The following is a 14,722-nucleotide window of genomic DNA, read 5'->3' as shown; positions in this document are numbered from 1 at the left end:
TTCCTTTTATTTTCCCACTTTTTTTCTTTTCTATCTTAATTAGTGTTATTTATCCCTTCCGCATTAGACAATAGGAGGCAGAATGGAATGGCACCCTGTTTTGCTAGAACCAAACTCCATCCTATCCCATCTATCCGAGGGAAAAGAAACAAGAATCTTCATTTTTAATAACCACCAAAATAGGTATTAACTACTGTCTGCTCTGACTTAGTTGACACAGTTCAAGGCAGCGTTATTAAAAATCATAGCTTCTTCGATTAAAGCAACCAAGCAATGTGAAGCGAGGGGTCATCACTTCATGGGAAAAGTCGTGCACTTCACACAAGTTTGTATTTCAAACAATGACGTAGAAAGTGATCACAGCAAGGAGCGGTAAAATTCTTTGAATCTCGACTTTGATGAGTTGGACAAAGATCGACATCATTGTATATCTATGTCGGATGATGAGATTAGCTATTTGAACTGAAAGTTTATTATTATCGTATTAAATTCATATCAGAGGCGGACCCAGGATTTCAGGGTCGTGGGTGCCTCATTTTCTTTAACATGAGTTGCTAACGATGACATAATATAAATGCACAACTATTTGAATGCAACACTAAAGAAAACTGCAACTAATATTATCATTACCAAAAGAGGCTTTTAATCACAAGTTTCATACAAAAGAAAGACTTCTAGTCAGTAGTCACAAGTCCGATCCAAAAAAAAAAAAAAAGACTTAGTCTCAAGTCTGATAAAAAAGACTTCTAGTCAGAAGTCACAAGTCCGATCCCAAAAAAAAAAAGACTTAGTCTCAAGTCTGATCCAAAAAAAAGACCTGCAGTCACAAATCACAACTGCGCTCGACGACTTTTCATTTTCTGAAAATGATGAATAATAGCATCATTACTTATAGTTGCAAATATCCCACGCTCTACATAGCAGACTAAACAACCATTTAAAAATTCATCACTCATACTGCTGCGGAGTTCATTTTTGATGTACTTCATCGATGAGAAAGCTCGTTCCACAGAAGCAGTAGCAACTGGAAGAATAAGAGTCAACTTGATAAGCAAATAAACAAGTGGCCAGGTCTGATGCAATTCTGATTGAACTAGTACTTTAGCAAGATCAGTAATACCCTTCATATTGAAAAATCTCTTATCAGAACCTCGAACATACACTATGAAATTATCAAGTTGGCAACTGAGATCTCGAAGCTTGTTGCTATCAAACTCATTCGGATAATATTCAGCCAACCTCATTACCTTTTTCTTATCAAAATTACCAAATGACTTAGCTGGATGTAAACAAGCCATACCAAGAAGTAAATCAGTACTAACAGTGTCGAAACGATTATTAAGCTCCTGAAGCAGCAAATCAATAACAGGATAAAAAATTCCAACACGAAAATGATGAGAATATGTAACATCAAGAGCTCTACGTTTCGACTTCCCAGGAATGTAGTTAGCATCCATCTTCGGAATAAATATCTCATGGTTATTACAAAAAGAAAAGGCATCATCGAGTAATGATTTCCATCCCCTATCCCTCATCATTTGCAATTCTTGCTTTGCAGTATTGAGCAGCCCCATAGCATTGACAATATCTTGATCCATCTTCTGTAATGAGCAGTTCAAATAATTTGTCTTCTTCAGAACTTCCAACATCAAGTGCAACATAAAAACAAAATCAAACCCCTTAATCTTATTCGCAAGACTTTCAGCTGTAAGTCTATCGATATAATTTGGACACTCACATGCAGCAAATTCAAGAACATAAAGAATTGATGGAAATATATCAATGAAATTCTGTAATGTTTTATAATGAGAACACCAACGAGTGTCACCTGGTCGTTGAAGCCCACGTTCTTGATTTAGTCCCCGTCCTGTGTGCACTTCACCAGAAATGAGCAACTCTTCTAACTTTGCAGCTTGATGTTGTCTGAGCAAATCCCTGCGCTTATAAGATGCTCCAACAATATTCAATACATTAGTAACTATACAAAAAAAATCATCCACATCTATATTTTTCTTCGCAAGAGCCATAAGTGTCAACTGCAATTGGTGAGCAAAACAATGGGTGGAATATGCAGATGGAGTATCACGCAAAATTAAACTTTTAAGACCATTTAGTTCTCCTTGCATGTTACTAGCACCATCATAACCTTGTCCACGTATTTGGGATGGACTTAATGAGTGATCCGAAAGAAAAGAATAGATTGTTTCCTTCATTGATCGTGCAGATGTATCATTAACATGGACAATACCAACAAATCGCTCTATCACTTCACCTTTTTTGTCAACATATCGTAGAACAAGTGCCATTTGCTCCTTGTGTGATATATCCTTCGATTCATCAACCAGTATTCCGAAATAATCACCATCCAGGTCTTCAATAATAGCTTTGATTGTTTCGTTTGCACAAGCATCAACAATATCTTTTTGAATTTTTGGACAACACATCATTTCATTTTTTGGAGCATTTTGTAATATAATGCTTCCAACTTCCTGATTCATGGCTCCATACCATTGCAAAAGTTCAAGAAATATACCTCTATTTGTAGATGATATGCTCTCATCATGACCACGAAACGGCAATCCTAATCTTAAGAGAAACCTTGCCACATCAATTGAAGCACCCAAGCGATGTCGAGATTCATTTTTGTCTTTCTCCTTACGCTTGTCAAAAGAAGTGCGAATTGATTGTGATTGATTTATCATATCAATCATCATGTTGAAACACTTGTTGTGGATGCTATTTACCTCTCCAATATGAGTTTTGAATCTTTCCTTAGCCTTGTTCCAACCCTTATAACCCTTTTTCGTAAAAGCATCTCCCATATTTCCACGAACATCATGCTCATTTTTAAACAAATAGCAACACAAACAATAAGCAGCATCTTTTGATATACTGTACTCTAACCACTTGGAATGTCGACCTTTGAACCAACCAGGATGAAACTGACGCATTGTTTTCTTTTTCTTCCCAAACTGAGTTTTAGGAAAATAATGATTCATAGGCTGACAAGGTCCTTTTTGAATATAATATCTTCTAACTTCATCACGTATATTAGGGTCATATTCTGCAACAGGCCTTCTGTTTGCCGGGTCTGCTTTCAAATAATTGAAATTGATATTTGAAGGATTTGTATCCCTCTGAACTTCCGAAGGTATGGATGAAGTAGCAGGTGGAATAGTAGAACTAGAGCTTGGTTGTCCGCGTTTTAACCTGGTGACAAACTTATCCATCCGATTCACAAGATTTAAGACAATTCCTACAAAACAAGATTCAATTAATACTCCTTTTAAATGTAGCATACCGAAAGAAAGAACCATTTCCAAATTTAGAAAGGAAAGAAACAAATATGCTCATTTCCAGACAACAAAGAACACTAGTATTACAATTTTGCAAGTTCTATTATCATGAGCCAAAAGTTCTTAGCCAAAAAACTAACAAAAAAAAAAAAACAAATTACACTATCCACAATTTGGTATTCAAATCAACAATATATGATTAGCAACGAGCCAGTTATGAACCATTAGACGGAAGATTGGTGAGAAAATATAGAAGCCCTTAGCTTGTAGTGTGTAAGAACTAAGAAATAAACAAACATCATTAGAAAAATTAAATCCCCCAAGTTCAGATGGTATCTTGAGCCTTTACTTCTACTACTATATATAAATTAATAGTAACAGCTTTTATGCAAATTCCTTCACAATTAAAAAAGAATTAAGCATGTTGGAAAAGACCCCACATCTGAAAATTCACTGAAACAGGGCATTAATTGTACTTAAATCCCCCAGATGATCATTTGCCTCCTTAATCTTCTGCTAATAAATACTAATGCCAAAACATGTTATAGGCTACAACCTTTACTTTGGGCAAATATTTTCAAATTAGTTATTGTAATCAAAAGGCAACCTAGAAATTTATAGCAGAAATGCAACATAAGAAGCATTTATCCATTAGAAAAACACAAAGCTAGGTAAACAAACAATCATGGCAAGAACACCATATTAAAGGCGATTATACCTCACTTTTAAGTGTTCATGAGCTTCTTTTACAGTTTTCCCATCCTTTTTCTTCTTCCAGTTAAATCCCCCAGATGAAACAGCTATGTATACCAATTAACAAAAGATGACAACTGCCCAAACAGAAGCAAGAAGATCAGAAATAAACAAACATCATTAGAAAAATTAAATCCCCCAAAACCCTAATTCAAATTTTTAGCTCTTAAAAAATTAAAATACCTGTGTTCTGAGATTAGTGAACGATGATAATGAAAATAAAAAATGAAATTGGAAAGAATAGGAGAAGAACTGATGAAGATTGAAATTTGGTTTTGGGGATAAGGGTTTTAGTTGCTGTGTGTGTCTGTTGTTTGATTTTTGGGAAAGGTATAACCTTTTACCTTTTATGATAAACTAAAAAGTAGGAAAACTAAAATATACAAAGTCTAACAAAATATTAAAATGGTGGCACGGAGGTTCGAACACAGAACCTACCAACCGAAGCACTTAAGTTGGACCTGGAAACCAAAGCACCCACTAAACCTTTTGGTTTCCAGGGTGCTTTTTAAATATTTATAACCATTTTTCATATATTTTTTATATGACCATACCTAATCCGCGTCGGGTTTAACGGGTGCCGGAGCACCTCTAAATTACGTGTAGGTCCGCCCTGATATACACATCGTACTTTAAATTGTCCAAACTATGTGCGTCACTTCTTGCTTTTTGCTTCACGACCTTGTCAACTATTTTGTGCTTTTGACTTTAAAAAAAAAAAAAAAACTTTTGCGTAAGTGGTCATATAATAGTTGTGTCCTTGCGCCTAAAGTCTTGAGGAACTTAACAACATAAACAATGTAACTTAAACCCAACAACAAGGAACAACAGCAGCAGAACTATTTCTAGACATAACACGTCACAAGACTAATAGGATACAAGTAACTCACCTATCTACAGGAACACTAGCGATGGCCAACTTAGCAGGATATAAAGGCTTTCCCATCGTCACCCAGAACCTGCACATAGATTATTCCATTAGTGAATGTCAAAGCATTTATTATTCTGTAAGAAACGAGTCAAAGCATTTATTATTATGTAAGAAACGAGGCAACACCTAAGTATCTATATGCATAAAAAATGAAGCGTCAGCTCTGAGGAGTCCAATAAACGCCAGCCTCTCCTTTAAGATTTACTCCCACACTGGCAATCCCAGGTTAGCACCCACATCTTATGTACACAGCTTAATGACGTCCAGTAACAGTAAAGAATTAATGAAGCCAAATTAGCTGAACAACTCCCTTCTAAAAAGGCCTGAATATCTTATTCTTATGCTTAAAGATATCACACCTACAACAAGGATATAAATATGAAGTGGCAATAACTCAGTCTCCCAAATAGAAAGATCCGCAAGCTCTTTAAAGCCAAATTCTCCTACCGGCCCCCTTTCCCCACAATGCAACCATCAAATTCCAAAAAGGAATAAAGGAAGTGAGTGTAATTGAATATACATGAGGGACTATGCGGTTAAACTGAGAAGAAAATAGAATATTTGCATTATAACATCCTGAGGTTAAGAAAATCAGATGAAGCAAGGTAAACAGAAGAATAAGTTCACATTTGCCTGCGTCTTTTTGAGAATGTTTTTTATTTTTATTCTTGAGAATCCATTTACCTGCATATTTTCTTGCTAATTTTTTCCTTCTTATTTCATCAGTTTGATGGTAGGTGATTAATTAGACACTAACGCATCAGAACCCCGAGATCCCCAGTGTATACCAGTCTTAAAATGCTTAATAATTTCAATGCTCCAGAAAGCCCAAGTTGCTATAAAATATGGAAATAAACTAGTGATGCAAAGCTCAAAATTAGCATTCATTACCACAGAGCCTTGAGGGAACTGTGTATATGAATTTGGAATGTTTAGGATGCATTTTACCAGACTTTTGATTAAATTCATTTGATTTGGATGGTTAATACATTAACTTTTGGTAATTTTTGTATAGGTATTTAAAGGTGCTTAATTGCAAAACAAGATGAAAAATATCAAAAAGAGTCAAAATTTGAGGTTGGATCCATGCACGGTTCAGGGCGAGTGTGGAGCTATTGCCAAACGCAGTGTAGATTCGCGCTGCAACCTAGAAGTACTATTGTGTTGCAATGCAAAACACAGCGCAGAGAAATCTGCATGCACTCTACCGACCGGCCGACCTAGAAGTTGTACTTTAAGAATATTTTGGTCCTTTCGACATATACTCAAGTACATGTATTCTTCCCATAAGTTAGGGATCTTAATTGTGGACCGTTTATTGAAGTTTGGAGCCAAGAAACTTGGGAGAGAGATTATTGTTATACCTCGAAAAAAGTTTGCGTCATAAGTAAAGTAACATAAGCCGAAGAGGTCATGGAACTCTTATAAGGTTAAGCAAGACCTTTTAAAAAGTATTAAGAAAGTATCTAAGGGTTCCGGGATCAAGCGAAATGAAGGAATTAATTTTGTCAAAATTTTGGGAAAACTTGACAGAATTCCAGACATAATTTTTGGTCCAACTTCAGGGAGGTGTATCTCCTAGAATATGAGGAGTTATGGAATGGATAACCTATGTAAATTGAATTTCATTGAGTCTAGTTTCTAATTCAACAATCCGTTCGTCGATACTACATAGGAGTAGAAAGTTATGGGTGTTTCAAGATAACTTGTTAGAGGCTTCCCCGCGAACGCGAGCCAAGGCATCGCGAACGCGAAGGGCAAATGGTAAGTTGGTGGAAACTGACCTTCTACCCTATAAATTCCAAACCCCACTCATTTTTACCTCATTCTTACACCCAAAAAGTTCTAGAAACATCTAGCACACCTCTCCTAATTTTCTCTATCATTAAAATCAAGAAATCATAAGGAGTTTATGTAATCTAAGCTCGGGAAGCTCGTGGCAACATCGTATTATTGTGATTATTGCAAGGCAAGGTGAAAGATGATGGGATCTTGGGTTTGAAACCATCAATGATCAATTGTAAGTCAATGAGGTAAGATCCTCTCTTTATATCCATGGAATTACATTGGTTCGAGAATATATTCGTTAGATTATAACGTATTTAGTGAATTGAGAGAGAGATGAAAAACCTTGTATTAATTATGGTTGATTGGATAAATTGGTGGTTGAATTGAATTTCATGTTGTTGATATTGAGTTATTTTTGGAGGATTCTAATGATTTAAAGTGAAGGAAAAACATAGTATAAAGGTCGTAGTTTGATATGTTGATGTTGTTGGCTTACAGACTGATTTTTGAAGGAAGTTCTGGATGGATTTGTATATGTTTGTCATGTAGTATCTTGATTATGTTATTGTTGATGTTGTTAATGACGTTTGGGAGTTGTTTTGGAATTTGGAGGAAGTAGATGATATAGGAGAAATGTTGCGCGAATTCTCATAACCCGAATCATCCTTCGATATACAACTTATCTAAGTTGATGTATGAACACGATAGAGTATGATTAAGGATGTAACTTTCAATATAGGTTTGGGTGAAGGAAGAGCATCGGAATAAGGGATTCTTTCGAGTGGCGGCTTGACAACTAAGGTATGAAAGGTGTTTGTTTCCCTCTTTCTTTGGCACGAATCCAACTAGAATATGAACATGGGCATTCCATAACAATTCACTCCATTCCTATGTTATGTATTTCAAATTTTAATGCCTTATTTATCTGAACGATTCTTGAAATATTGTCATGTTTATCATCATTAAGTTATTTCCTTGGATTTGATACGAATTCCATAATTCATTCGGAGGTTACCAACCTTACGTCACTCCGAAAGGCCCAATGTTAGTTCATTGACTCCTCATGCATTATATATATATATATGTATGTATTGCACTATTTTTTACTATACTGCACCGCGCTATAGTCGGTCGGGCAGGCACGTAGATGTGCACACCACTGCAATAGGCATGTTATGATGATACCCCAGACGCAGGATATTATACACACACACTTGCATATAATTTTTTAAACTCATGCATTGCATATTGCACGTCCTCAAATGTCCCAGGTTACTTCTATCCTTCTATATTTGTGTCTTACTTATGGTATTGTTTCCTGCCTTACATACTAACATCCCATCCTATGGGATGCTGCATTTCATGTTGTAGGTCCTGACAGACAGAGTAGAGGACCCCTTCCGTAGGATTATCAGCTTCAGCGGATGGTCAGCAAGTGCCACTACTCCGGACTTGCTAGCTTTCGGTATATTTATATTATCATGATATATGTTCATATGGACACTCTTAGAGGCTCATAGACACAGTGGGGTATGTATATATTATGTCTAACCTTGTCGGTCATGCTTTGATTTTGGTATTCTCCTGATAGCCTTGCCGGCTTTATGACACTTGCTATGTTGTAGCGGCCTTGTCGGCTCGCTTATGTATATGTATATATATGTTGAATTATTGCATATTTCTGTATTTGGGCCTTTTCTGCATATAGGTGTCCCTCGAGTTATATATGATAATCATATATAGTATGTGTACGCCAGGTGGTATCCAACCTATGGGTCGGTGCCCATCATGCTCCTCGTCGGGGTGTGACAATTACATTCTCCTGATTTGTTTGTAATATTTTCTAGCTCTTCTTTTTTATGATTTATGATACGAAAGAGTAATTTTTCTTTATGGAAACTTGATGATGTATTAGTTTAGATTTTAGTTTCTTGACTTAATACCTATATTGTATCTTTTCCAGTGAATTCATCGGGATTGAATCTTAATTAATTAAGAGGGAATCGTGTGCTTGAATTATTTTCGCTAGTGATTCTCCTATAACACGTTTATTTGAGAGAACGAATTGGTTGTCGGAGTGTGTTATCTGAGTTGGGAGTATTTGAGAGAAGCTTCATTCTTATCTAAAATATATCGTTTATAAACTTACACATAAATTGAACTTCTAATGTGTTTCTAGTATCTTTAAGTTATTCGAGAGAAAACTTAGCATATAGGGGACCGAAATAGGCATTTATATCCGCGAGAACTAATCAATATTTATGTTCAAGAATTATTAATCAAAGAGAGAATCTAAATCGTAAGTCGAGCTTCCGATTTTGTTCTTTTGGTAGATCTCTTTAATCTCAGTTCAAAACTTTAGATCACTTAAAATATTTGTCTTATGATGTTTGAACAAGTTATTTGATTTTAATTGCTTTCAACTATCAAGAATAAATCGATTGACAGCTTATTTAGTTCCAAAGTCTCCACTTTTCATGCCCCTTTACTAAGAGATGCACCTTGTTGCTAAGAATCAGCAAATACCTTGTACACGTCCTCCGGGGAAATAATCTCTTTCTTATTATTTAGCACACGATGAAATGAACATGCGAAGATCCATTCCTTTCCTATTCCTAGGCGGAATACTTTTCTTCTTTTATCTTCCTTGTTTGAAAGTGGATTCGATTGATTTGTTTCAAGCCATACTTTCAAAGGTTTGAGTGTCTGGGAAGGGGGAGGGGATGGTTTCGAGCGCTAACTAATACTATATCTGAATAGCACGGGCTTTATTTTTAATATTGGTGTTTTGGCCCTCGTCAACTACCATAAGTGTGACCCAAACTACACAAGGTTAATATGAATCTACCGGTCTATCTCGTTCCTGTATTAAAAATTTCTCCTTTTTAAGGAAAATTACTCTCTAACTCACACTTATCCTACAGATATTTACTAGTACAACTTCTTTAAGTCACAACTGTAGAAGAAAGCAACAAATTCAATGACATACTTCAAATGAAAGACGGTTAAATATAAAAAAGTATGTGCCAGCAAGTTAGAAATTAAGAATTCTCTAAATCTCACACTTATCCAACAAGCGTGTGTATTTTCTACGTTGATTAACAATTGACTCAGGAAGCATAAAATTCGTAGAAGCTCTTTGATTAATCTGTCTTTGTTTTAATTATATCTCATAGAGATAAAGAAACTCTTTAATTAATCTGTTACCTAGTTTGCTTTTTAGTATTATTCATGTTTTTCATTATTTTAGATTTCTATTACTACATATTATTCCTTTAGCCTCGGTTATCTTATTATCTTGTTGTTGTTTCTGATTGTTGCTACTGCCTCTTTTTATCGTTCTTTCAACCGAGGGTCAATTGGAAACAACCTTTCTATCTTTTCAAGGTACCCTCCCCAAACCCCACTTATGGGATTACACTGGGTTTGTTGTTGTTGTTGTTACCTAATTTGCTTTGTTTATCTTGTTGTTATGCTATCGTTATTTTCCTTCTGCCATGCTTTGATTACACGCATTTTGAGCCGAGGGTCTATCGGAAATAGCCTCTCTATATTTTCAAGGTACCTTCCCCAAACCTCACTTATGGGATTACACTGGGTTTGTTGTTGTTGTTACCTAATTTGCTTTTTGTTTATCTTGCTATTATGTCATCGTTATTTACTTTTCTACCCTGCTTTGATTACACTCATGTTGAGTCGAGTGTCTATCGGAAACAACCTCTCTATCTTTTCAAGGTACCCTCCCGAAACACCACTTATAGGATTACAAGGGTTTGTTGTTGTTGTTGTTAGGAAGTTTGCTTTTTGTTTATCTTGCAATCATGCTATCATTATTTTCTTTTCTATCCTGCTTTGATTACACTCATTTTGAGCCGAGGGTCTATCGGAAATAGTCTCTCTAGCCCACAAAGGTAGGAATAAGGTTTGCGTATATTCTACCCTCCCCAGACTTCATTTATGGGATAATACTGGGTTTTTTGTTGTTGTTGTTGTTGTTGTTGTTACCTGGTTTGCTTTGTTTATTTTGCTATTATGCTATCGTGACTTTCCTTTCTACCTTGCTTTGATTACACTCATTTTGATCCGAGGGTCTATCGGAAACAACCTCTCTACCTAACCCACAAACGTAGGGGTAAGGTCTGCGTACATCACATCTTACCCTCCCTAGACCCCATTTGTGGATTACACTGGGTATGTTGTCGTTGTTGTTGTTACCTAGTTTGCTTTGTTTATCTTGCTATTATGCTATTGTTATTTTCGTTTCTACCCTACTTTGATTACACTCATTTTGAGTAGAGGGTCTATCGGAGACAGTCTCTCTACCCTACAAAGGCAAGGGTAAGGTCTGCGTACACAGTACATCTCATCCTATCCTCCCCAGATCCCACTTATGGGATTACACTGGGTTTGTATTTTTTGTTGTTGTTACCTAGTTTGTTTTGTTTATTGTCATTTTCTTTTCTATCGTGTTTTGATTACACTCATTTTGAGTCGAGGGTCTATTGAAAACAACCTCTATACTCAACCCCACAAAGGTAGGGCTAAATTCTGCGTACGTCACATCCTACCCTCCTCAAACTCCACTTATGGAATTATACGTGATATGTTGTTGTTGATGTTTTATAACTAGTACAACTAATATAAATGCCAACTATAAGAGAAAGAACAAAAAATTCAATGACATTCAATAAAAACTTGTAGTAATACCTTGCAGCTAGTTATCAAATCCATTTTTGACACACCTCCTCATGTTAAACACAACCCAGATGATACCTAAACATCAATTCAATTCTCAAATTACTACAAGAAAATAATCAAAACCCTAAAAAAAAATACTTCAAATGGAATTCCTTGACAAGTTTCAAATAACAAAGAGAGCATAAAAATGTCAAAATTCACAAAACTAACACTTAGAATTGAAAAATTAATCAAAAAAATGGAAGAAAAAAATTACCATGCCGGCGAGATTAAAAGATGAAACTGAAATCACATATAGGGTTTTTCAACAAAATGTTGATTCATATTATATAGCTTCTCTTTTACATTAATTACTTACTAATCTATAATCAGATTATGCTACCTAATATTATGGACGTATTGTTCATTATCAATTATGGTTTGTGTCATGCAAACAAATCCAGGTTTAGATCTAATGTGGGCTTGGCTTAAGCCTGTCAATTGGGCCGGGCCGAACCTGAGTGGTGGGCTGGGCTAATGGAATAAATTAGGGGACTGGGCCAGACATGCCATGTAGCCCGGTAGCCCGGCCCACCAATAGGCCCGAGTTTTGGCCCACCGAGGCACCGGGCCACTTCGAATTAATTTTTTAAATAGCAGTTTTTGAAAAATGATTCCATATATATGACAGTGTTAATTAATGCATATCAAATATTTACTTCCATAACAAATTCTAGTATAGAAGAATCAATCCTATATTAGATCCATGCTTTTCATTTTCTTGCTTATTTTTAGGGATAATTCTAAAATTTTGGAAGTTAATTAAATAAGTCACTCAAATTAGCTATTTTATAGGGAGATGATTCCAACTTTAGCAGTTAAGCTACCTTTATTCTCTTAATTACTATGCAACTAAAACTTAATGGTATTCAATTAATCATTATATATACCTGACAATTTTTTAGAGGTATTCTATTTACTAATGTATTACAATATACATGGTATAATTTAATTATATTATATTTTATTGAGGTATAATATTATATATACATAGTATAATTCATTTTAGGCACATTGATATACTTTATACATAGTATAATTTAACATAGATTATAATGGTATAATGTTATATATACCTGGTATAATATTATTTTTTAGAAATACTATGTATATTGATTTAACCTTTTGTGACCTTTTGATTGGAAAATATTTTTCAGTTGAAAAAATACCATGTATATTTGTGATTGAGATATTATCAAAAACTCCAAAATCGACTTGTATATCTTGTTTGGATATTTATGACTTTGTATATGTTGTTTGTATATTTGTGTATATCTTGTATATGTTGATTGTATATTCGTGTATATCTTGTATATGTTATTAGAATGAAGATTCCCAACAGCTATTTAAGTAAGAATAGCCGTTGGGCAAATGGCCAAACCCCAAAAATGACTTCTTTTTAAAAAAAAATTAATTCATCTAAATATAAGTGTCAAATATTATAAAAAGTTGAGAGTGCGACGCAAGACTACATCGATAATTTAAAATAAAATTTCAAACTTAAATTGATAACAGTGCAAATTCCAAACATACAAACTTGAGCGACTTGCATTGCAAAATCAAATCAAAACAAACAAACTAACATTGCAAACATGCAAACTTGAAATTTGAAAATTGAAAGTTGAGTCTTGAAACTTGAACTGTGTTTTTGACCCAAGTGACGGACCAAAGTATCGACCGATCTATATCCCGGTCCGAACCTATGGTTCATAGTTCGTAGACAAATTCTACATCGAATCGTATCTTCTTCTAATTTATCATAATACCTCTACACTGATGCACTCCTTGAGCTAGAGGAGGAGGATTGTCATTATCCATTAAATTTAAATTTTTGAAATTTGAACTTGGAAGTTGGAAGAGAGAGAGAGAGAGAGAGAGAGAGAGAGAGAGAGAGAGAGAGATTTAGATGAGTAGGAAATTTAGGGATAGAGGAGAGTAGGGCATTGTGAGATGATATGGAGAAGAATGAATATTATTTATAGATTGAACATAGGGCAAAAAATAATTTAAGAAACTTGATGGTTAAAATAAAATTGACAACAACTAGATTTTAAAGTATCAAACTTGATAAATTTTAGCATTAGATTTTTTAAAAAAAAAAATATTAAAAATCTGCCCGGCCCCTTTACTGGAACCCTACCCGGCCCACTTAGCCCACTATGTACCCCTACCCGGGTAGGGGGCTGGGTCGGACACCGTTTTCCCTCCTCAAATCGGGCCCCCAACTCGATCCATTAACTTATGGCCCGGCCCAGAAGCTGTCCCATGTGACCCGGATTTACATGGCCCAGCCGGGCCCAATTGACAGGTCTAGTTCGGCTGCCTATTCAAGGTCTGAATCAATAGTGATAATTCCATTTTATATTAAAAGTTCTATCTAGGCTTCCTCTCTTCCTTCCTTTTCCATTATTCATGGACTATCTAGTTCGCTGGTATGCCAAGAGAAGTTTTAAAATTAATCAAATCGATAATTAGTTCTTCTCTTTCTAATAAAAATTAAGTTTAAGCAGACCTCTATAAGAGACTATAACCATACTAAATTATACAATAACAACATATCTAGTATAATCTCACTAGGTGGGATCTGAGGAGGGCAGAGTGTACACATACCTTATTCATACCTTATAATGATAAAAAGTCTATTTCCGATCGATCCTTGGCTCAAGAAAAGATGAAAAGGCAACAATAATAAAAGACAGTAACAACAACAACATAATAAGATAAATGAAGTGAAAGAAACAAGCAGGTTAGCACTGGAGATGTAAGAATAAGCAGACGTAAAAAAGCTACTAATACTCCATGTATGAAAAAGAGATCTGTGCGGCAACCTGCTAACCCTCTATCCTGATATTCGACATGCACACCTTTCTATCAAGGATCATTTTCTCTGCAAGATAAACTCGTGTCCTATCCCGCCTAATCACCTCTCTCCAAGACTTCTTTGGTCTACCTCTCTAACTCCTCAGGCCCACCACGGTCAAGCTCTCTCACCTCCTCATCTGGAGCATCTGCACATGTCCGAACCATCTCAATCTCCCTTTCCGCAAATTCTCCACCACGGGCACCACTCCAACCTTATCCCAAATAACTTCATCCTAATCTTATCTCTCTTGGCATGCCCGCGCATCCATCTCAATATCCTCATCTCTGCAACCTTCATCTTCTGGACATAAGCTTCCTTAACTGGCCACTCTACCGTATACAACATAATCGGTCT

At 35.5% G+C, this 14,722-nt stretch overlaps 1 protein-coding gene across 4 annotated transcripts; it reads right to left on the bottom strand.

Annotated features, from left to right (window-relative positions):
• Window positions 1-553: 553 nt before the first annotated feature.
• Window positions 554-11,824, bottom strand: LOC132605954 (uncharacterized). 4 transcript variants are annotated; one of them, XM_060319234.1, is made up of 6 exons: window positions 11,723-11,824; window positions 11,476-11,541; window positions 4,940-5,008; window positions 4,015-4,126; window positions 1,829-3,256; window positions 556-1,639 (listed from the first exon to the last, which is right to left on the bottom strand). In XM_060319234.1, exons 5-6 carry the CDS (start codon window positions 3,228-3,230, stop codon window positions 831-833), a joined length of 2,211 nt encoding a protein of 736 aa, XP_060175217.1. In that variant the 5' UTR covers window positions 3,231-3,256; window positions 4,015-4,126; window positions 4,940-5,008; window positions 11,476-11,541; window positions 11,723-11,824; the 3' UTR covers window positions 556-830. The 4 variants fall into 4 exon arrangements, with proteins under 4 accessions (XP_060175218.1, XP_060175220.1, XP_060175217.1 ...); XM_060319235.1 differs by lacking the exons at window positions 4,940-5,008; window positions 11,476-11,541; window positions 11,723-11,824 and adding an exon at window positions 4,233-4,495 and having other exon boundaries at window positions 554-1,639; window positions 4,020-4,126; XM_060319233.1 differs by lacking the exons at window positions 4,940-5,008; window positions 11,476-11,541; window positions 11,723-11,824 and adding an exon at window positions 4,233-4,493.
• Between the last annotated feature and the right edge of the window lie 2,898 nt (window positions 11,825-14,722).

This window comes from Lycium barbarum, chromosome 8, assembly GCF_019175385.1.
Source record: "Lycium barbarum isolate Lr01 chromosome 8, ASM1917538v2, whole genome shotgun sequence".
In the NCBI taxonomy this organism is placed as follows: Eukaryota; Viridiplantae; Streptophyta; class Magnoliopsida; order Solanales; family Solanaceae; genus Lycium; species Lycium barbarum.
This window is presented reverse-complemented; position numbering and strand designations above follow the sequence as displayed.

Coding starts and splice junctions, on each gene's coding strand:
- LOC132605954 (XM_060319234.1), bottom strand. CDS start 3,230: ATGGATAAGTTTGTCACCAGGTTAAAACGCGGACAACCAAGCTCTAGT. Junction 1,640..1,828: donor ACGTGGGCTTCAACGACCAG/GTGACACTCGTT, acceptor TGATGTTGGAAG/TTCTGAAGAAGACAAATTAT.